The sequence below is a fragment of the Pelodiscus sinensis genome, chromosome 11, assembly GCF_052426305.1.
Source record: "Pelodiscus sinensis isolate ZL-2025 chromosome 11, ASM5242630v1, whole genome shotgun sequence".
Lineage (NCBI taxonomy): Eukaryota > Metazoa > Chordata > Testudines > Trionychidae > Pelodiscus > Pelodiscus sinensis.
This window is the reverse complement of record NC_143062.1, coordinates 52,214,289-52,236,028: the sequence shown is the minus strand read 5'-3', so window position 1 is coordinate 52,236,028 and position 21,740 is coordinate 52,214,289. Positions and strand designations below refer to the sequence as shown.

At 74.9% G+C, this 21,740-nt stretch overlaps 1 protein-coding gene across 6 annotated transcripts in view; it reads left to right on the top strand.

The window, feature by feature from the left end:
• The window catches only part of USP19 (ubiquitin specific peptidase 19), a 50,320-nt gene extending 30,619 nt beyond the window's left edge, over window positions 1-19,701 (top strand). For 3 of the 6 annotated variants that reach the window (XR_016350468.1, XR_016350469.1, XR_016350467.1), the window contains exons 13-27: window positions 916-1,074; window positions 1,142-1,252; window positions 1,555-1,665; window positions 1,909-2,010; window positions 2,301-2,441; window positions 2,913-3,031; window positions 3,106-3,243; window positions 7,616-7,929; window positions 8,123-8,233; window positions 12,065-12,281; window positions 12,364-12,516; window positions 13,913-14,076; window positions 14,154-14,320; window positions 14,893-15,192; window positions 19,158-19,294. Coding sequence is in view for 2 of the 6 variants with exons in the window: in XM_089781296.1 (XP_089637422.1) it covers window positions 916-1,074; window positions 1,142-1,252; window positions 1,555-1,665; window positions 1,909-2,010; window positions 2,301-2,441; window positions 2,913-3,031; window positions 3,106-3,243; window positions 7,616-7,929; window positions 8,123-8,233; window positions 12,065-12,281; window positions 12,364-12,516; window positions 13,913-14,076; window positions 14,154-14,320; window positions 19,158-19,289 (2,139 nt within the window). In the remaining 4 variants the exon portion in view is untranslated. Of the gene's footprint in view, window positions 1-915; window positions 1,075-1,141; window positions 1,253-1,554; window positions 1,666-1,908; window positions 2,011-2,300; window positions 2,442-2,912; window positions 3,032-3,105; window positions 3,244-7,615; window positions 7,930-8,122; window positions 8,234-12,064; window positions 12,282-12,363; window positions 12,517-13,912; window positions 14,077-14,153; window positions 14,321-14,892; window positions 15,193-19,157 lie in introns of those variants that run through there. The other 3 variants (XR_016350470.1, XM_089781296.1, XM_089781297.1) reach the window with 3 other exon arrangements.
• The last annotated feature ends 2,039 nt before the right edge of the window (window positions 19,702-21,740 follow it).

Here is a 21,740-nt window from a genome sequence, read left to right as displayed (position 1 = left end):
TAATGGGCTAGCGGGCGCTCCCAGGGCGGTAGGGGCGGGGGGCGGGGTAATGGGCTAGCGGGCGCTCCCAGGGCGGTAGGGGCGGGGCGGGGGGCGGGGTAATGGGCTAGCGGGCGCTCCCAGGGCGGTAGGGGCGGGGCGGGGGGCGGGGTAATCGGCTAGCGGGCGCTCCCAGGGCGGTAGGGGCGGGGGCTCGCCGGCGAGGGCCGAGGGGTTAGGACCTGCCCCCGGACCGTGCCCGCCCGGCTGGGTGTTTCCCTGCGCGAGGGGTGGGTACCGCCTCTCGCAGCACCCGCTGGCCGGGCTTCAGGTGGTGATCCGGCCCACGTCGCTTCCCGCAGCTCCCATTGGCCGGGAGCAGTAACCTCGGCCAATGGTGCTCAGACACGCAGCTGACGGACGCAGGCGGTGGCCCGTCGCAGCTGGCCCTGCACCCTGTAGCAGTGAGAACGGGGCGTGTGTGGCTACAGGGGCCAGGGCCAGGGTGCCTCGGACCCTTGGGGTGGGGGGTCCAGCGCCCCCCAGCTTTGGCTCACGCCCTCCTGTTTCCCGCCAGCAACTGCCCCTTCCCCCGAAGCCTCCTGTTGGTGTCCACCTCCCTCCCTCTGTCTCTCCCCGGGCTCTGGGTTAATCCACACGTGGGGGATACGTGGGAGTCGCACAGCGCAGGGGCCCCGGGTCACAGAGCAGACAGCCCCCCCCACACCACACCCCCCGTGCTGGCCGCTGCCACCTCCCGCCGCAGTCAGGCTGGGGGCGGGAGGGACGTGGACCCGAGGGGCAGGCGATGCCGGGGGCTCGGCCGAGGTGTCGGTGGCCCCTGGGCTGGGCGCTAGCAGGGGTGCTGTGTCCTGGGGCCGGCCCGGGCACAAAGCTGGCGCTGGCAACCCAGGGGCCTGACGGTTCTGCCTGCAGGCGATTGTGGCCAGCAAGGCCAGCCAGTTCACCGGCTACGCCCAGCACGACGCCCAGGAGTTCATGGCCTTCCTTCTGGACGGGCTGCACGAGGACCTGAACCGCATCCAGAAGAAGCCCTACACGGAGACGGTGGACTCGGACGGGCGGCCCGACGAGGTGCCTGTGGGGGTCCGGGGGGGCGGCTCTGCCCTGGGCCGGACACTCACCCTCTCCCCTCCCGCAGGTGGTGGCAGAGGAGGCCTGGCAGCGGCACAAGATGAGGAACGACTCCTTCATCGTGGACCTCTTCCAGGGCCAGTACAAGTCCAAGCTGGTGTGCCCGGTGTGCGCCAAGGTAGGGCCGTGCTGCAGCGGGCGAGCTCCGGGGTGGGCCGTGCCGCGGCGGGCGAGCTCCGGGGTGGGCCGTGCCGCGGCGGGCGAGCTCCGGGGTGGGCCGTGCCGCGGCGGGCGAGCTCCGGGGTGGGCCGTGCCGCGGCGGGCGAGCTCCGGGGTGGGCCGTGCCGCGGCGGGCGAGCTCCGGGGTGGGCCGTGCCGCGGCGGGCGAGCTCCGGGGTGGGCCGTGCCGCGGCGGGCGAGCTCCGGGGTGGGCCGTGCCGCGGCGGGCGAGCTCCGGGCTGACTGCTCCGTGCCCTGCAGGTGTCGATCACGTTTGACCCCTTCCTGTACCTGCCGGTGCCCCTGCCGCAGAAGCAGAAGGTGCTGACTGTCTATTACTTCGCCAAGGAGCCGCACAAGAAGCCCGTCAAGGTAAGAGAAGCCCGGTCGCCGGGTGGCTCCGTGGGCCCCGGTTCTGCTGGGCTGGGGGCCCTTTCTGGGAGCCACCATTCCGTGAGGTGCCGTGGCTCCTGGCCGGCCCGGAGGGAGGAGAGTGGGGCTGCCCAGGGGTGAGAGGGAGTGGGGCTGGGGCCGTCTGGCTGGCCCAGGGAGGCAGGGATGGAGTGGGGGCGGGGCCGGGCGGCTGCCTGACGGCGGGGGCTCTCCCCATGGCAGTTCCTCGTCAGCATCAGCAAGGAGAACTCGAGTGCCGCGGAGGTGCTGGACTCTCTGGCCCACAGCGTGCGGGTGAAGCCGGAGAACCTGCGGCTGGCAGAGGTCAGTGCAGCCTGCTTGGTGCCTGCGGGCTGGCGGTGGCGGAGGCGGGAGCGGGGCGGCGGCGGAGGCGGGAGCGGGGCAGCGGCGGAGGCGGGAGCGGGGCGGCGGCGGAGGCGGGAGCGGGGCAGCGGCGCAGGCGGGAGTGGGGCGGTGGCGGAGGCGGGAGCGGGGCGGCGGCGGAGGCGGGAGCGGGGCGGCGGCGGCGCCGGGCGGCGGACCCTGGCCGGAGCGCTGGGCTGGGCGGGGGGCAGGCAGCCTGCAGACGGCCTCACGGCCCGGCCTCCCCCCAGGTGATCAAGAGCCGCTTCCACCGCACGTTCCTGCCGGCCCACTCGCTGGACACGGTCTCCCCCACAGACCTGCTGCTCTGCTTCGAGGTGCTGTCCCCGGAGCTGGCCAAGGAGCGGGTGGTGGTGCTGCAGGTCCAGCAGGTAGGCGGGCCCCGCGGGCTCTCGAGCGCTGGGGGGCCAGTGCCCAGCTGCCCTCCGAACGGGGTCAGGCCCCATGTGCCCAGACCCCGAGGGCTGCTCCTCGCAGGCGCCTCCTGTGCGGGGCTGGCTGGGCTGAAGCAGCAGCCGCCCTGTTGCCAGCCTTCCCGGGCGGCCTCCGAGGGCACCTGCAGGGAGAAGCAAGGTGAGTTCCCCCCAGCTTCCCTGGGGGAGCTCAGGCCTCCGGCTTCCCTGGGGGGGCTCAGGCCTCCGGCTTCCCTGGGGGGGCTCAGGCCTCCGGCTTCCCTGGGGGGGCTCAGGCCTCCGGCCGCCCCTCGCCCAGGCCCACTGCAGGGCCACAGCCGTGCAGGGAGCACAGGACCTGCCCTCCCGCCCCCGGGCGCGCTGCAGGGACGCGCGTTCTCCGAGGGCCCACCCTGCGGCTCAGCACAGCGCCGCTAACCCCTCCCTCAGCGCCCCCAGGTGCCCAGCGTGCCCATCAGCAAGTGCGCGGCCTGCCAGAAGCAGCAGCCGTCGGAGGAGGAGAAGCTGCGGCGCTGCACGAGGTGCTACCGCGTGGGCTACTGCAACGTGTGAGTGGGCGCCCGCGGGCGGGGGTGGCGCTGGGGGCCGTGCCGAGCCCGGGCTGAGCCCTGCTGTCTTCCAGGATGTGTCAGCGAACCCACTGGCCCGACCACAAGGCCCTGTGCCGCCCCGAGAACATCGGCCTCCCCTTCCTCATCAGTGTGCCCGAGTCCCGCCTCACCTACGCCCGCCTGGCCCAGCTCCTCGAGGGCTACGCCAGGTAAGGGCCCCGGCGCCAGGCTCCGCGCACCGCCAGGCCGCTAACTCCCCGTGTCTGGGGCACCGCTGGGGCCTGCTCACAACCCCCACGCCTGGGGCGTCCCTCCTCTGGGGCACCAAACTGCCCCACCTGCCGCCCTGGCCAGCAAGGACCCCCCAGCAAACCGCCTCACACACCCCAGTGCTCCCTGTGCCCCCAACCGCCCTCACACAGGGGAGAGGTTATAACCCATCCCCCACTCGACACCCCAGTGCTCCCTGTGCCCCCCAGCCCCCTCACACAGGGGAGAGGTTATAACCCATCCCCCATCTCCCCTCAACACCCCAGTGTTCCCTGTGCCCCTCCAGCCCCCCTCACACAGGGGAGAGGTTATAACCCATCCCCCACCTCCCCTCAGACACCCCAGTGCTCCCTGTGCCCCCCAGCCCCTCCTTACACAGGGGAGAGGTTATAACCCATCCCCCACCTCCCCTCGACACCCCAGTGCTCCCTGTGCCCCCCAGCCCCTCCTTACACAGGGGAGAGGTTATAACCCATCCCCCACCTCCCCCCGGACACCCCAGTGCTCCCTGTGCCCCCCAGCTCCCCCTCACACGGGAGAGGTTATACCCCCCCACCCCCCCGGATGCCCCAGTCCCAGAGGGCAGCCCCGGGCCAGGGCAGCCTGTCACTCGGGTCCCAGCACGGCGCTGGCCGGGTCGGGGTGTTCGCGCTCCCAGGGCGGGTTGTTGGCGCAGGAGGGGGCGAGGCTGAGGCAGCACTTGACTCCCTCAATCCCCAGGTCCCTGCCGCAGGCTCTGAGCCCAGCTGGGACCAACTGGCCAGTCCCTGGAGCACGGCCCATGGCAGGAGGGGTCCCAAACCCTTCCCAGCCCCCGGCCTGGGCCAAGGGCGTCGGGTCAGGAGCAGGCGGGAAGGCAAAGCCTGTTCTGCCCTTGCCACGCGGAGGGCACCCGGCGTTCTGCTGCCCGCCTGACAGCCGCACTCCCGCCCCACGAGCCAGGGGCCTGGCCGCGCCCTGGGGGCACCGGCCCTGGGGGCCTGCGGGTCGGTTCCCAGCCGCCTCCCCAGGGCCGAGGGGTGAGCCGGGCACCGCGTAGCCCTCCTGGGGTGTCTGTGGGCCCGGGGAGCCAGCGCCCAGGGGGCAGGGCCGAGGGCTCAGCCGGGCACCGCGTAGCCCTCCTGGGGTGTCTGTGGGCCCGGGGAGCCAGCGCCCAGGCGGCAGGGCCGAGGGGTGAGCCGGGCACCGCGTAGCCCTCCTGGGGTGTCTGTGGGCCCGGGGAGCCAGCGCCCAGGCGGCAGGGCCGAGGGGTGAGCCGGGCACCGCGTAGCCCTCCTGGGGTGTCTGTGGGCCCAGGGAGCCAGCGCCCAGGCGGCAGGGCCGGGGGGTGAGCCGGGCACCGCGTAGCCCTCCTGGGGTGTCTGTGGGCCCGGGGAGCCAGCGCCCAGGCGGCAGGGCCGAGGGGTGAGCCGGGCACCGCGTAGCCCTCCTGGGGTGTCTGTGGGCCCAGGGAGCCAGCGCCCAGGCGGCAGGGCCGAGGGGTGAGCCGGGCACCGCGTAGCCCTCCTGGGGTGTCTGTGGGCCCGGGGAGCCAGCGCCCAGGCGGCAGGGCCGAGGGGTGAGCCGGGCACCGCGTAGCCCTCCTGGGGTGTCTGTGGGCCCGGGGAGCCAGCGCCCAGGCGGCAGGGCCGGGGGGTGAGCCGGGCACCGCGTAGCCCTCCTGGGGTGTCTGTGGGCCCGGGGAGCCAGCGCCCAGGCGGCAGGGCCGGGGGGTGAGCCGGGCACCGCGTAGCCCTCCTGGGGTGTCTGTGGGCCCAGGGAGCCAGCGCCCAGGCGGCAGGGCCGGGGGGTGAGCCGGGCACCGCGTAGCCCTCCTGGGGTGTCTGTGGGCCCAGGGAGCCAGCGCCCAGGCGGCAGGGCCGAGGGCTCAGCCAGGCACCGCGTAGCCCTCCTGGGGTGTCTGTGGGCCCGGGGAGCCAGCGCCCAGGCGGCAGGGCCGAGGGGTGAGCCGGGCACCGCGTAGCCCTCCTGGGGTGTCTGTGGGCCCAGGGAGCCAGCGCCCAGGCGGCAGGGCCGAGGGGTGAGCCGGGCACCGCGTAGCCCTCCTGGGGTGTCTGTGGGCCCGGGGAGCCAGCGCCCAGGCGGCAGGGCCGAGGGGTGAGCCGGGCACCGCGTAGCCCTCCTGGGGTGTCTGTGGGCCCGGGGAGCCAGCGCCCAGGCGGCAGGGCCGGGGGGTGAGCCGGGCACCGCGTAGCCCTCCTGGGGTGTCTGTGGGCCCGGGGAGCCAGCGCCCAGGCGGCAGGGCCGAGGGGTGAGCCGGGCACCGCGTAGCCCTCCTGGGGTGTCTGTGGGCCCGGGGAGCCAGCGCCCAGGCGGCAGGGCCGAGGGCTCAGCCGGGCACCGCGTAGCCCTCCTGGGGTGTCTGTGGGCCCGGGGAGCCAGCGCCCAGGCGGCAGGGCCGGGGGGTGAGCCGGGCACCGCGTAGCCCTCCTGGGGTGTCTGTGGGCCCGGGGAGCCAGCGCCCAGGCGGCAGGGCCGGGGGGTGAGCCGGGCACCGCGTAGCCCTCCTGGGGTGTCTGTGGGCCCGGGGAGCCAGCGCCCAGGCGGCAGGGCCGGGGGGTGAGCCGGGCACCGCGTAGCCCTCCTGGGGTGTCTGTGGGCCCGGGGAGCCAGCGCCCAGGCGGCAGGGCCGAGGGCTCAGCCGGGCACCGCGTAGCCCTCCTGGGGTGTCTGTGGGCCCGGGGAGCCAGCGCCCAGGCGGCAGGGCCGGGGGGTGAGCCGGGCACCGCGTAGCCCTCCTGGGGTGTCTGTGGGCCCGGGGAGCCAGCGCCCAGGCGGCAGGGCCGGGGGGTGAGCCGGGCACCGCGTAGCCCTCCTGGGGTGTCTGTGGGCCCGGGGAGCCAGCGCCCAGGCGGCAGGGCCGGGGGGTGAGCCGGGCACCGCGTAGCCCTCCTGGGGTGTCTGTGGGCCCGGGGAGCCAGCGCCCAGGCGGCAGGGCCGGGGGGTGAGCCGGGCACCGCGTAGCCCTCCTGGGGTGTCTGTGGGCCCGGGGAGCCAGCGCCCAGGCGGCAGGGCCGAGGGGTGAGCCGGGCACCGCGTAGCCCTCCTGGGGTGTCTGTGGGCCGGGGGAGCCAGCGCCCAGGGGGCAGGGCCGAGGGGTGAGCCGGGCACCGCGTAGCCCTCCTGGGGTGTCTGTGGGCCCGGGGAGCCAGCGCCCAGGCGGCAGGGCCGGGGGGTGAGCCGGGCACCGCGTAGCCCTCCTGGGGTGTCTGTGGGCCCGGGGAGCCAGCGCCCAGGCGGCAGGGCCGGGGGGTGAGCCGGGCACCGCGTAGCCCTCCTGGGGTGTCTGTGGGCCCAGGGAGCCAGCGCCCAGGCGGCAGGGCCGGGGGGTGAGCCGGGCACCGCGTAGCCCTCCTGGGGTGTCTGTGGGCCCAGGGAGCCAGCGCCCAGGCGGCAGGGCCGGGGGGTGAGCCGGGCACCGCGTAGCCCTCCTGGGGTGTCTGTGGGCCTGGGGAGCCAGCGCCCAGGCGGCAGGGCCGGGGGGTGAGCCGGGCACCGCGTAGCCCTCCTGGGGTGTCTGTGGGCCCGGGGAGCCAGCGCCCAGGCGGCAGGGCCGAGGGGTGAGCCGGGCACCGCGTAGCCCTCCTGGGGTGTCTGTGGGCCGGGGGAGCCAGCGCCCAGGCGGCAGGGCCGAGGGGTGAGCCGGGCACCGCGTAGCCCTCCTGGGGTGTCTGTGGGCCCGGGGAGCCAGCGCCCAGGCGGCAGGGCCGAGGGGTGAGCCGGGCACCGCGTAGCCCTCCTGGGGTGTCTGTGGGCCCAGGGAGCCAGCGCCCAGGCGGCAGGGCCGGGGGGTGAGCCGGGCACCGCGTAGCCCTCCTGGGGTGTCTGTGGGCCCGGGGAGCCAGCGCCCAGGTGGCAGGGCCGGGGGGTGAGCCAGGCACCGCGTAGCCCTCCTGGGGTGTCTGTGGGCCCGGGGAGCCAGCGCCCAGGCGGCAGGGCCGGGGGGTGAGCCGGGCACCGCGTAGCCCTCCTGGGGTGTCTGTGGGCCCGGGGAGCCAGCGCCCAGGCGGCAGGGCCGGGGGGTGAGCCGGGCACCGCGTAGCCCTCCTGGGGTGTCTGTGGGCCCGGGGAGCCAGCGCCCAGGCGGCAGGGCCGGGGGGTGAGCCGGGCACCGCGTAGCCCTCCTGGGGTGTCTGTGGGCCCGGGGAGCCAGCGCCCAGGCGGCAGGGCCGGGGGGTGAGCCGGGCACCGCGTATCCCTCCTGCGGGCGAGGCCCAGGGCTGCTCTCGGCCACAGACCGTTTCCATCGCGGCTCAGCGGGAAGGGCTGCCCCCCCCCACCGGAGCCAGCTGACCCCTCGTCCCCCGGCAGGTTCTCGGTCAGCGTGTTCCAGCCGCCGGTCCAGCTGGGCCTGCCGCCCTTGCCCCCGGAGAAGCCGGACCTGCCTGCCAAGAGCAGTTGTGCAGCGGCTGCGTCTGCGTCCGAGGTGGGGGATGGGGACAGGGCCCCTGCCCAGCAGCCCGCCCCCGCACTGGGGGGCTCCAGTGCTGTGAGGACCAAGGTGCTTGTGCCCAGGAGTTCTGGGCTGAGCTCGGACTCGGGCTGCCTGGAGCACCCCCAGGAGGCGCAGCGGGAGGGCTGCTGGGAGAAGGAGCCGTCCTGCGAGCGAGCCCTCAAGCCCGAAGGTAGGAGCCCTGGGGCTGCCCCAGCTCCCCAGGCAGCCGGATGGTGCTGCCAGCAGCGCCCCTGGCCGTGCGGGCACAGCAGCCCGGGGCTCGGCCCATGCCCTGCGGCGCTGTGCCCTGGGGCCGGCAGCACGTGGGTCCCATGGACGGCTCCCTCCGCCCGGCCCTGAGCGGCCCCCTTTCCTGTCCCCAGCTGCCATCCCCGGGTACCAGCACCCGCCCGGCACGCCCAGCGCCCACGCCACCCAGTTCTACATCAACCGGATCGACAGCGCCAGCCGGGAGCACAGGCTGGAGGAGAAAGGTGAGGCCGGGCCCCGGGGAGGAAGCACGGAGCTGGCCGGCCACGCTCCTGGGCTCTTCTCCCGGCTGGCGCACGCCTGCCGCAGCTCTGCAGAGAGGCCTGGGTCCTGTGCAGGGCAGGGAGTGGGGGGCCCCCGGTCCTGGGGCCGGTAGAACGGGGGGTTATCGCTGTGGGGGCGCGTCGGGGTCCCCGGTCCCGGGGCCGGTAGAACGGGGGGTTATCGCCGTGGGGGCGCGTCGGGGTCCCCGGTCCCGGGGCCGGTAGAACGGGGGGTTATCGCCGTGGGGGCGCGTCGGGGTCCCCGGTCCTGGGGCCGGTAGAACGGGGGGTTATCGCTGTGGGGGCGCGTCGGGGTCCCCGGTCCTGGGGCCGGTAGAACGGGGGGTTATCGCCGGGGGGGCGCGTCGGGGTCCCCGGTCCCGGGGCCGGTAGAACGGGGGGTTATCGCCGGGGGGGCGCGTCGGGGTCCCCGGTCCCGGGGCCGGTAGAACGGGGGGTTATCGCCGTGGGGGCGCGTCGGGGTCCCCGGTCCTGCGGCCGGTAGAACGGGGGGTTATCGCTGTGGGGGCGCGTCGGGGTCCCCGGTCCTGGGGCCGGTAGAACGGGGGGTTATCGCCGTGGGGGCGCGTCGGGGTCCCCGGTCCCGGGGCCGGTAGAACGGGGGGTTATCGCCGTGGGGGCGCGTCGGGGTCCCCGGTCCCGGGGCCGGTAGAACGGGGGGTTATCGCCGTGGGGGCGCGTCGGGGGCCCCGGGGTGCGGCCGGGGGGGCGCGTTGGGGTCCCCGGTCCTGGGGCCGGTAGAACGGGGGGTTATCGCTGTGGGGGCGCGTCGGGGTCCCCGGTCCTGCGGCCGGTAGAACGGGGGGTTATCGCTGTGCCGGCGCGTCGGGGTCCCTGGTCCTGGGGCCGGTAGAACGGGGGTTATCGCCGTGGGGGCGCGTCGGGGTCCCCGGTCCTGCGGCCGGTAGAACGGGGGGTTATCGCCGTGGGGGCGCGTCGGGGTCCCCGGTCCTGGGGCCGGTAGAACGGGGGGTTATCGCTGTGGGGGCGCGTCGGGGTCCCCGGTCCCGCGGCCGGTAGAACGGGGGGTTATCGCCGTGGGGGCGCGTCGGGGTCCCCGGTCCTGCGGCCGGTAGAACGGGGGGTTATCGCCGGGGGGGCGCGTCGGGGTCCCCGGTCCTGGGGCCGGTAGAACGGGGGATTATCGCCGTGGGGGCGCGTCGGGGTCCCCGGTCCTGGGGCCGGTAGAACGGGGGGTTATCGCCGTGGGGGCGCGTCGGGGTCCCCGGTCCTGGGGCCGGTAGAACGGGGGGTTATCGCCGTGGGGGCGCGTCGGGGTCCCCGGTCCTGGGGCCGGTAGAACGGGGGGTTATCGCCGTGGGGGCGCGTCGGGGTCCCCGGTCCTGGGGCCGGTAGAACGGGGGGTTATCGCCGGGGGGGCGCGTCGGGGTCCCCGGTCCTGGGGCCGGTAGAACGGGGGGTTATCGCCGGGGGGGCGCGTCGGGGTCCCCGGTCCTGGGGCCGGTAGAACGGGGGGTTATCGCCGTGGGGGCGCGTCGGGGTCCCCGGTCCTGGGGCCGGTAGAACGGGGGGTTATCGCCGTGGGGGCGCGTCGGGGTCCCCGGTCCTGGGGCCGGTAGAACGGGGGGTTATCGCCGGGGGGGCGCGTCGGGGTCCCCGGTCCTGGGGCCGGTAGAACGGGGGGTTATCGCCGGGGGGGCGCGTCGGGGTCCCCGGTCCTGCGGCCGGTAGAACGGGGGGTTATCGCCGGGGGGGCGCGTCGGGGTCCCCGGTCCTGGGGCCGGTAGAACGGGGGGTTATCGCTGTGGGGGTGCGTCGGGGTCCCCGGTCCTGGGGCCGGTAGAACGGGGGGTTATCGCCGGGGGGGCGCGTCGGGGTCCCCGGTCCTGGGGCCGGTAGAACGGGGGGTTATCGCCGGGGGGGGCGCGTCGGGGTCCCCGGTCCTGGGGCCGGTAGAACGGGGGATTATCGCCGTGGGGGCGCGTCGGGGTCCCCGGTCCTGGGGCCGGTAGAACGGGGGGTTATCGCTGTGGGGGCGCGTCGGGGTCCCCGGTCCTGGGGCCGGTAGAACGGGGGGTTATCGCTGTGGGGGCGCGTCGGGGTCCCCGGTCCTGGGGCCGGTAGAACGGGGGGTTATCGCCGGGGGGGCGCGTCGGGGTCCCCGGTCCTGGGGCCGGTAGAACGGGGGGTTATCGCCGGGGGGGCGCGTCGGGGTCCCCGGTCCTGGGGCCGGTAGAACGGGGGTATCGCGGGGGGCGCGTCGGGGTCCCCGGTCCTGGGGCCGGTAGAACGGGGGGTTATCGCCGGGGGGGGCGCGTCGGGGTCCCCGGTCCTGGGGCCGGTAGAACGGGGGGTTATCGCGGGGGGGCGCGTCGGGGTCCCCGGTCCTGGGGCCGGTAGAACGGGGGGTTATCGCCGGGGGGGCGCGTCGGGGTCCCGGTCCTGGGGCCGGTAGAACGGGGGGTTATCGCCGGGGGGCGCGTCGGGGTCCCCGGTCCTGGGGCCGGTAGAACGGGGGGTTATCGCCGGGGGGGCGCGTCGGGGTCCCCGGTCCTGCGGCCGGTAGAACGGGGGGTTATCGCTGTGGGGGTGCGTCGGGGTCCCCGGTCCTGGGGCCGGTAGAACGGGGGGTTATCGCCGGGGGGGCGCGTCGGGGTCCCCGGTCCTGGGGCCGGTAGAACGGGGGGTTATCGCCGGGGGGGCGCGTCGGGGTCCCCGGTCCTGGGGCCGGTAGAACGGGGGGTTATCGCCGGGGGGCGCGTCGGGGTCCCCGGTCCTGGGGCCGGTAAAACGGGGGTTATCGCCGGGGGGGCGCGTCGGGGTCCCCGGTCCTGCGGCCGGTAGAACGGGGGGTTATCGCCGGGGGCGCGTCGGGGTCCCCGGTCCTGGGGCCGGTAGAACGGGGGGTTATCGCCGGGGGGGCGCGTCGGGGTCCCCGGTCCTGGGGCCGGTAGAACGGGGGGTTATCGCTGGGGGGGCGCGTCGGGGTCCCCGGTCCTGGGGCCGGTAGAACGGGGGGTTATCGCCGGGGGGGGCGCGTCGGGGTCCCCCGCCTCCTGCTCCCCCGGAGTGGCACTAACAGACTCCCCCAGCCCGTAGAACAGGGAGTTTATTGCTTCTCCAGGACGCAGCCCAGCACAGACGGGCCAGGCAGCCTCAGACCCCTTGGGTTGGGGGTCCACCGCCCCCTAGACTCTCAGCTTGGGCTGTGCCCTTCATGGTGCCCTGCCCCCAGCCAGGTGGTCCCCACCTCCCTCCCTTTGCCTCTCCCCCGGGAAGAGGCTTGGTACCTGCCCAGGCTGGGCGGAGGGATGAGGGTGAGTCCGCGGGAGTCGCCCCCCCAGCGCAGGGGGCCCCGGGTCCAGAGCAGGCCCCCACTACGGCACGGCGGGTCCTGGCCAGCAGCCAGAGGGGAAGGGAGCCTGGGGCCACTGGCTGGGTTTGGAGGTGAGGGGGCGGGGCTTCTGCCTGAGCCCTGGGCTGGGAGCAGGTAAGGGGGGTGTCCCGGACTCACAGGGCTCCCCATGTCCTTGGGCGGCCCCAGGGCTCCCCGCAGTGCGACAGCCCTTGGGGGCTAAGCCACGGGCCCCCTGCCTCCTGGGACTGCTCCCCTCCGAGCCCTCAGCCGGCCAGGGGCCCTGCGGAGCGCCCGCCCGCAGTGGGAGCACAGCGCGGCCCCGCACCATGTCTCCGGGCCCTCGCCTCTGCTTGGCCAGGTGCCCGGGCGCGTTGTCCCGCCGAGCTGGCCTGGGGTGGGGCGGGGCCTGCCCGGTGCCTGGGTGCCAGCCACGAGCCCACGCCCCGTTGCAGGCGAGGCCCCTCTGGAGCTGGCGGACGACTGCGCCCTGGCCCTGGTGTGGAAGAACAACGAGCGGCTGAAGGAGTTTGTGCTGGTGGAGTCCAAGGAGCTGGAGTGCGTGGAGGACCCGGGCTCGGCCAGCGAGGCCGCCAGGGCCGGCCACTTCACGCTGGGCCAGTGCCTCAACCTCTTCACCAAGCCCGAAGTGCTGGCGCCCGAGGAGGCCTGGTGAGCGCCCGCTGGCCGGGGGCCTGGGCCCGTGGGGAGGCGGGTGGGGCTGTGCAGCCCCCTAACCGGCCACCTCCCCCAGGCACTGCCCCACCTGCCAGCAGCACCGCGAGGCCTCCAAGCAGCTGCTCCTGTGGCGCCTGCCCAACGTGCTCATCATCCAGCTGAAGCGCTTCTCCTTCCGCAGCTTCATCTGGCGCGACAAGATCAACGACATGGTGGACTTCCCCGTGCGGTGAGGGGGAGGGGGGCACCGGCGCGTCGGGTTCCCCCAAATCCTGCAGCCCTGTGGCTGCAGACTCCGCCAGCCGTAGAATCGAGGGGGGACACAGCACGCGCAGGCAGCCCGGGGGGGGAAGGGGGAAGACGCAGACACGCAGGCAGCCCAGGAGGGAAAGGGGGAGGGGGAGACGCAGGCAGCCCAGGGGGGGGAAAGGGGGAGGGGGGGCAAGGGGAAGGGGGGGGGGAGATGCAGGCAGCCCGGGGGGGGGGAAGGGGGAGGGGGAGATGGGAGCCCGGGGGGGGGAAGGGGGAGGGGGAGACGCAGGCAGCCCGGGGGGGGGGAAAGGGGGAGGGGGAGACGCAGGCAGCCCGGGGGGGGGGGAAGGGGGAGGGAAAGCCCGGGGGGGGGAGGGGGAGGGGGAGACGCAGGCAGCCCGGGGGGGAAAGGGGAGGGGGAGACACGCAGGCAGCCCGGGGGGGAAAGGGGAGGGGGAGACGCAGGCAGCCCGGGGGGGAAAGGGGGAGGGGGAGATGCAGGCAGCCCGGGGGGGGGGAAAGGGGGAAGACGCAGACACGCAGGCAGCCCGGGGGGGGAAGCGGGAGGGGGAGACGCAGGCAGCCCGGGGGGGGGGGGAAGGGGGAGGGGGAGACGCAGGCAGCCTGGGGGGGGAAGCGGGAGGGGGAGACGCAGGCAGCCCAGCCCGGGGGGGGGGGGAGCGGGAAGGGGGAGGGGGGGAAGCGGGAGGGGGAGACGCAGGCAGCCCAGCCCGGGGGGGGCAGGCAGCGGGGGGGGGAGGGGGAGACGCAGGCAGCCCGGGGGGGGGGGGGGAAGCGGGAGGGGGAGACGCAGGCAGCCCGGGGGGGGGGAGGGAGGGGGAGACGCAGGCAGCCCAGCCCGGGGGGGGGGAGGGGGGGGAAGCGGGAGGGGGAGACGCAGGCAGCCCAGCCCGGGGGGGGGGGGCAGGCAGCCCAGCCCGGGGGGGGGCGGGAGGGGGAGACGCAGGCAGCCCGGGGGGGGGGGGGAAGCGGGAGGGGGAGACGCAGGCAGCCCGGGGGGGGGGGGAAGCGGGAGGGGGAGACGCAGGCAGCCCGGGGGGGGGGGGGAAGCGGGAGGGGGAGACGCAGGCAGCCCGGGGGGGGGGGGGAAGCGGGGGGGGGGCAGGCAGCCCAGCCCGGGGGGGGGAAGCGGGAGGGGGAGACGCAGGCAGCCCGGGGGGGGGGGGAAGCGGGAGGGGGAGACGCAGGCAGCCCGGGGGGGGGGGGGAAGCCAGGCAGGGGGGGGGGGAAGCGGGAGGGGGAGACGCAGGCAGCCCAGCCCGGGGGGGGGGGGAAGCGGGAGGGGGAGACGCAGGCAGCCCAGCCCGGGGGGGGAAGGGGCAGAGACAGCCTCTCACAGCCTGTCCCGCCAGGAACCTGGACCTGCGCCAGTTCTGCATCGGGCACAAGGAGGAGCGGCAGCCGCCCACCTACGACCTGTACGCGGTGATCAACCACTACGGCGGCATGGTGGGCGGGCACTACACGGCCTACGCCCGGCTGCCCAGCGACAGGAGCAGCCAGCGCAGCGACGTGGGTGAGGCCCGGCCGGCTCGGGGGGCACCGTGCGGCCCGGCCCGCGGCGCCCGCTCACCCCTCTCCTCCCGCACGCAGGCTGGCGGCTCTTCGATGACAGCACGGTGACCACGGTGGACGAGAGCCAGGTGGTGACGCGCTACGCCTACGTTCTCTTCTACCGCCGGCGGGACTCCCCCGTGGACAGGCCCCCGCAGGGCCGCCCCCCGGAGCACCGGCCCGACGGCGCTGAGCCCGCCGCCCAGGTGAGAGGGCCTGGGGGCAGCCAGTGGGGCGGAGGGGCCCTGAGCCAGCGGGGGTGGGCCAAGCAGGAGGCTGAGCAGGCTCCCGGCTGCGGGGAGGGCTCGGCCGTGGCAGCCGCAGGGCCGGCAGGGGAGGAGCTGGCAGCCGGCTTCCCTTCCCGGCCCGTGCGCTGCTGTCCCTGTGGGGCCGGCCCTCGCCCCGGATACGCCTCGGCACCTGCCACACCCCTGCCCAGCTCGCAGCGGCTCGGGGCGCGCCGCAGCGCCAGGGAGAGGAGCCGGCCGCGGGTCAGACGGCGCTGTGCACGGGCCGTCGGGAGGGGAGCGTCACTGCTGCCGCCCGTCGCACGAACCCAAGCGGGACGCCTGAGCTCCGTTGGTCTCCCTGGGAACAAGCCTCCGGCACTGGGCTGTCGTCGGACGGAGCCGCGCGTCTGGGCTCTCAGCGGCCGTCGTCTGGCTGCGCCGTTCTTGGATCGCTTGGCCCCTGCCGGACGCAGGGAGACGCCGTCCTGCCAGGCCGCGGGCTGCTGGGCGGCTGCTCCCACAGGCTGACGCAGGTTTCCACATCGCAGGCTTCTCTGCTCTGGCAGGCAGTGGCGGCGGAAGAGGAGCCTGCGGCGCGCAGGAGGCGTGCCAGGACTCCCAGCAGGCCCCGCGGCCCGACGGCAAGGCAGGCCGCCCGGCAGCTCCCTGGCCAAGGCTGCCTCCGCTACGTTGTGCTGGGCACCATGGCAGCCTTCGTGGCGCTCCTCCTAAACGTCTTCTGCCCCCTGGTCTCCCAGAGCCGCTGGAGATAGCGCTGGGGCGCCCGGGCTAGCACAGCCCTGCAGGGGCGCAGCCGCCCTGGCGAGGGGACCGGCACAGCTCGCCAGGTAGGTGCCGGGTGAGCCCTGCCGCCCCGACTGCCAGGCCTGCTCGCCTCATGGACAGACAGACATTCCTCCGGGACTGCCCAGCTGCTGCCCTGCCCCGCGGGATCGCGCGGCGGAGCGCTCGGAGTAGGGACTCCGGGCGTGGCCCCATAGCCGGGCTGCAGCGCGCTACACCGACTCTCGGGGCGGGGACCCCGGCTGTGGCTCCGTGGCCGGGCTGCAGCGCGCTCCGCCGGCTCTCGGGGCGGGGACCCCGGGCGTGGCTCCATGGCCGGGCTGCAGCGCGCTCCGCCGGCTCTCGGGGCGGGGACCCCGGGCGTGGCTCCATGGCCGGGCTGCAGCGCGCTCCGCCGGCTCTCAGGGCGGGGACCCCGGGCGTGGCTCCATGGACGGGCTGCAGCGCACTCCGCCGGCTCTCGGGGCGGGGACCCCGGGCGTGGCTCCATGGACGGGCTGCAGCGCTCTCGGGGCAGGGACCCCGGGTGTGGCTCCGTGGCCAGGCTGCAGCGCGCTCCGCCGGCTCTCGGGGCGGGGACCCCGGCCGTGGCTCCGTGGCCGGGCTGCAGCGCGCTCCGCTGGCTCTCGGGGCAGGGACCCCGGGCGTGGCTCTGTGGCCGGGCTGCAGCGCTCTCAGGGCGGGGACCCCGGGTGTGGCTCCGTGGCCGGGCTGCAGCGCTCTCGGGGCGGAGACCCTGGGCATGGCTCCGGGGCCGGGCTGCAGCGCGCGCTGCCGGCTCACGGGGCGGGACCCCGGGCGTGGCTCCGTGGCCGGGCTGCAGCGCATGCTGCCGGCTCTCGGGGCGGGGACCCCGGGCGTGGCTCCGTGGCCGGGCTGCAGCGCACGCTGCCGGCTCTCGGGGCGGGGACCCCGGGCGTGGCTCCGTGGCCGGGCTGCAGCGCGCGCTGCCGGCTCACGGGGCGGGACCCCGGGCGTGGCTCCGTGGCCGGGCTGCAGCGCACGCTGCCGGCTCTCGGGGCGGGGACCCCGGGCGTGGCTCCGGGGCTGGGCTGCAGCGCCGGCTCTCGGGGCGGGGCAGGCTCTGTGCGCGCTGGGGCCTGGTGTGGTCCCGGCTCCATACAGGACACCCGCTGCGCTGGGCTGGGCTGTGTCCCTGGCCCTCTGGCCGGGGCGCACGACAGGTCTGCCTGGCCCAGGACGGCTCGGCGGCTGCCGCGGTGCAGCCAAGTCCATGGTGGGGAGCAGGGCCTCCGCCCCACGCAGCCGGGGAGCTGGCCAGCAGCCACTGCCCCCTGTTGGGTGCTGTCCGGAAAGCCAGGCTGCGCCGGCCTCTCTCCTTTCTCTGTGCCTGGAAGCCTCTTGCCCATCTCCGCTCCCCCTGCTGCTGCCCAGCCCGCGGCTCTGCTGGGGGCCGCTGGGCTAACGGACTCTGGCAAAGGCCCGTCTGGGCAAGCAGCCTGGTGCCGGCAGGAGAGCCCCTCGGAGGCCTGCGCTGCAGAGTGTGGGGGCTCCGTGCGCGTGGCAGGCTCGGGCCTGGGCAGGGCCATGTGCTTGGCTCTCAGCTGCCTGCCGCTCTGTGCTGCGGGCCCCTGCCCAGGGCCTCGGCGCGCCCGCCCAGACAGCGCAGTGCCCCTCGCCTGGCGTCGGCCAGGGAACCCCGCTCTGAGGTGCCGGCCAGCACTGAGCCTCGTTCCTGGCCTTCCGAGGGGCAGCTAGGGGCATCGGCCTCCCACGCTCGCTGCAGGTGCCCCCAGCAGGCCCAGGGTGGGTGTCCTGGCTCCGCTGCTCGGCCTTGGCACAGCCCAGGGAGGGTGCCTGCCCGCCCTGGCTCGCGAGTGCCCTCTCCTGTGGCCCTGGCGCACCGGGGCCTTCGGGCCACCCGCTGCTGCCAGAGTTCCTGAGCCAGGCCCTGGGGTGCGCGCGGCAGGGAGGTGAAGGGGGTGGGGCCCGCTGTGTCCCTGCCCTGCGCTCAGCTGCCCTCGGCAGACTTTCCATGCCCTTGCCCCCAGGCCCTTGCGTGCCATGTTCCGAGTGCAGGGCCGAGAGCCGGCCGCTAGGACGTGGGGCGTGGCCCCTCAGCCCGGCAGCGCATTTCTCCAGCCCCACAGCGAGTGGCACGACGGACGTGACCCTCTCGGTCCTGCATGAGCTGAGCCCCATGTCGGCCTCCCCGGCGCGGTCCTCCAGCTCCCCAGCACCGCCCCGAGCAACACTCCTCGCCCGTGTCTTGTGGCACCCTGGGCGCAAGCCCTCCGGCCTGCTGGTCGGCCTGCGAGAAGCAAGGGAGGGACTCGGCGTGGAGGCAGCGTCCCCTTTCCTCACGCGGCTTTGCGGGCCGGCCTACAAGAGCCGTGGGTGCTGGAACGAGAGCCATGAACATCACTGGAGCGTGCTGAGCGACGAGGGCGACCACCACCAATGTGGCTCATGCTCTGAAGACTCGGCCCCACGGCTTCAGCGGCTAAGCCGCGGTACTTGGGGATCCAGACCAGAGAGACAAGCGGAAGGGAAGAAGGGGTCACCCCAGGGCGGGCCTCGGAACTGGCTTTTCCATCAAACAGCCCAGAAACGCCACTCCCTCTTCTGCCTGCGTCTTGCATCCAGTAACGGACCGCTGCCTTCGTTCCTAGCCCCCGTGGTCCTGCACGCCGCTGGCCAGTCTCCTTCCGGCCCTTCGCTCCTCTTAGCGCTTTGCTACGTCCCAAGCACCCGGCTTCCATTTGTTACCGGATCAGTGTCTCTAGCCATCGTTTCCTCTCCACTCTGCGGTGTGTGGGGCTCTCGCAGTTTGTGAACTATGTAGCGGGCTCCCTTCGCTCTGCGCCAGGCGGGTGTTTAATGTGGCGCCTTCCTTGCGTGTGGCGCTGAGACGGGCAAGTCCCGTGTCCAAGCGCTTCCAAGGGTCAGTCGCTGTCTGATTAGAACTCTTCCTCCGTGCTGATTTGCATAGAATTGGCTTCAGCACTGAGGCTTTGGTCCTTTCTCCTGGGGCTGCCCACTATCCGCCATGCTTCGCTCTGGGTTCGCCCCCTTTCTGTGCCCCCTGGAATACTCCACATGCCCCATTGCCACCAGCCCATCCACTGGCTGGGGCCCTGCACTGCTGGGCCTGGGGTCCTGTGGTCCCCTTGAGAGAAGGGGAATAAATATTGGAATAAATTGCCAAGGGAGGCGGTGGAATCTCCCTCTCTGGAGATATTTAAGAACAGGTTAGATAGACATCTGTCAGGGATGGTGTAGACGGAGCTTGGTCCTGCCTTGAGGGCGGGGGGCTGGACTCGATGACCTCTCGAGATCCCTTCCAGTCCTATGATTCTAAGGGGTCTGTCTGCAGCAGCGGGTGGTAACCCCACCAGAGCTGCCAGGAGTGGGCTGGGCCCCGGGGTGCCCGCCTATGGGGCTGGGGCCCTGGGGCACCTGCCAGCAGGGCTGTGGCCTTAGGGCATGGAGCCCTGGGGCGCCCGCCGGCGGGGCCATGGACCTTAAGGCGTGGGGCTGTGGCTTTGGGGTGCCTGCCAGCACAGCTGGGGCCAGGGGGCACGGAGCCCTGGGGCGCCCGCCGGCGGGGCTGGGGCCCTGTAGCCCCCCTCCTGCCCACAGCAGCCCGTGCAGGGAGTCGAGCGGTGGCCAGGCTGCCCTGCAGTGGCGAGGGCTCTTCTCCGGGGCGGGAGCGAAGGGACAGGTGGGTGCTGCCAGCTTGTGCTTCAGCCGCCCCGCTGGGCAAGGCTGCGGCCCGGCCTGCCCTCCGGCGCGCTGCCCGGCCTGCCCTCCGGTGCGCTGCCCGGCCTGCCCTCCGGTGCGCTGCCCGGCCTGCCCTCCGGCGCGCTGCCCGGCCTGCCCTCCGGCGCGCTGCCCGGCCTGCCCTCCGCGCCGCAAGTGCTCCCTTGGCCACGGCTGCCGAGGAGGGGCCGGAGCCTTGCTCCCGGTGGTAGGGGCCGGGTGGGGAGAGCGCAGCTGGCGCCAGGACCTGAGCGCTGCCCCCGCTGATCCCTTGTTCTGTTCGCAGGGCATGAACCCCGGGGCCTTCAGCTCCAGCGTCGCCCCAGAAGGAGGCCCCCCGCCCCCCGCCGCCGGGCTCCCGGATCGCTCCGCCGAGCGCCCCGCCCCCTCCTACAGCAACATGGAGGAAGTGGACTGAGGCCGCCGGGCCCCGGGTGCGAGGCTGCTCTGTGGCTTTTCCCACCTCTGCCCCTGCCTGCCGCCGGGCCCTTCTCAAGCACTTTCCTCGCCCCCGCCCCCCGGGCCGCGCTGTGGCTGGCTGTGGGGCGGGGCGGGGCGGCCCAGAGGGACCCGACCTGCTGCTCCATGGGGCGCTGGGGCTCCGGCAGCCTGAGCAGTGGTGGTGCCAGCTTTCCCTGGAGCCCGCCCGGCGCCGGAGCCAGCGCAGGCCTGCCCGGTGCAGGGCACGTGCCCCACCGGGGCTCCTTGGGCAGCTCGCTTGGGTTGCACCTTGACCCCCACCGGTTCCTGGGCCCTTTCCCAGCAGCTGCTCAGCCTCCCCTTGTACAAAGTTGGTGTTTGTCTTGAGTTATTAAATCCCCCGAACTCTGCTCCTCACGCTGTCTGGGGGGGTTGCCCCAGCCGCAGGAGGGCCGGGGGGGGTAGCTGCAGGCTGAGGGGGCGGGCCCAGCCGCAGGAGGGCCGGGGGGGGTAGCTGCAGGCTGAGGGGGCTGCCCCAGCCGCAGGAGGGCCGGGGGGGGTAGCTGCAGGCTGAGGGGGCGGGCCCAGCCGCAGGGGGGCTGGGGGGGGTAGCTGCAGGCTGAGGGGGCAGGCCCGGCCGGGAGGGGGCGGGGGGGGTAGCTGCAGGCTGAGGGGGCGGGCCCAACCGCAGGGGGGCCGGGGGGGTAGCTGCAGGCTGAGGGGGCGGGGCCCGGCCGGCAGGGGGGCCGGGGGGGGTAGCTGCAGGCTGAGGGGGCGGGCCCAACTGCAGGGGGGCCGGGGGGTAGCTGCAGGCTGAGGGGGCGGGCCCAGCCGCAGGGGGGCGGGGGGGGGGGTAGCTGCAGGCTGAGGGGGCGGGCCCGGCCGGGAGGGGGCCGGCCCGGCGGGGGAGGGGGCCGGGGGGGGGTAGCTGCAGGCTGAGGGGGCGGGCCCAACCGCAGGGGGGCCGGGGGGGTAGCTGCAGGCTGAGGGGGCGGGCCCAACCGCAGGGGGGCCGGGGGGGGTAGCTGCAGGCTGAGGGGGCGGGCCCAACCGCAGGGGGGCCGGGGGGGGTAGCTGCAGGCTGAGGGGGCGGGCCCAACCGCAGGGGGGCCGGGGGGCGTATCTGCAGGCTGAGGGGGCGGGCCCAGCCGTGGCACTGCCGGAACATGGGGCTGGGCTTAGTGCCGTGGGGATCCCGCCGGGGCAGCCGGGCCAGGCGTGAGGGCAAGGCCGGGGCAGCTGGGGCTGGGAGGGCCATGCAGCCTGTTCACCCCACAGTTCTCTGTCCCTGCCCCACAATGCAACCCTGCTCCACACCCCAGGGGCGTCCCCTAGTGGCACCCTGGCCCTGCCTGCCAGGGGAGAGCGCCCCCTGCTGCACTAACCTGGGGCCCGCCAGGCCTTGGCCCTGCACCTTGGCACCACAGAGCTACGGGCCCCCCCTGACCCCTGAGCCTGCCTGTCCAGCCTGCTCTGCCAGGGCCATGGGGGACAGTCGCAGACCCACAGCAGGGGAAGAGCAGAGCCTCTACTGGGGGGGGGGCTGTGAGGGTGTGAATTGGGGGCAGGTAACAGCCCTTCCCCCCCATCCCTGTGCCTCCCTGCCACGTACCTGCCCCCAGAGCGTGGTGTTACCCCCACACCATCCGCTGGGGGCAGCCCCATTCCCAGGGCAGGAGGGGCACGGCTGAGAGACTGGGACAGTTCTAGCCCACCCTACGGCACCAAACCAGTCACCGAGCCTGTATGCTCCCCGCCCCGGCCAGCAAACCCCACAGCTACCCCAGCCCCCCCCACACAGAGGAGAGGTTATAACCCATCCCCCCTCCCCTCAGACACCCCAGTGCTCCCTGTGCCCCCCAGCCCCCCTCACACAGGGGAGAGGTTATAACCCATCCCCCACCTCCCCTCAGGTAACCTAGTGCTCCCTGTGCCCCCCCAGCCCCCTCAAACAGGGGAGAGGTTATAACCCATCCTCCACCTCCCCTCCCCCTCCCCCACCTCCCCTCGACACCCCAGTGCTCCCTGTGCCCCCCCAGCCCCCTCAAACAGGGGAGAGGTTATAACCCATCCCCCACCTCCCCTCAGACACCCCAGTGCTCCCTGTGCCTCCCAGCCCCCCTTACACAGGGGAGAGGTTATAACCCATCCCCCACCTCCCCTCGACACCCCAGTGCTCCCTGTGCCCCCCCAGCCCCCCCCTCACACAGGGGAGAGGTTATAACCCATCCCCCACCTCCCCTCAGACACCCCAGTGCTCCCTGTGCCCCCCAGCCCCCTTACTCAGGGGAGAGGTTATAACCCATCCCCCACCTCCCCTCGACACCCCAGTGCTCCCTGTGCCCCCCAGCCCCCTCACACGGGAGAGGTTCTAACCCATCCCCCACCTCCCCTCGACACCCCAGTGCTCCCTGTGCCCCCCCAGCCCCCTCACACGGGAGAGGTTCTA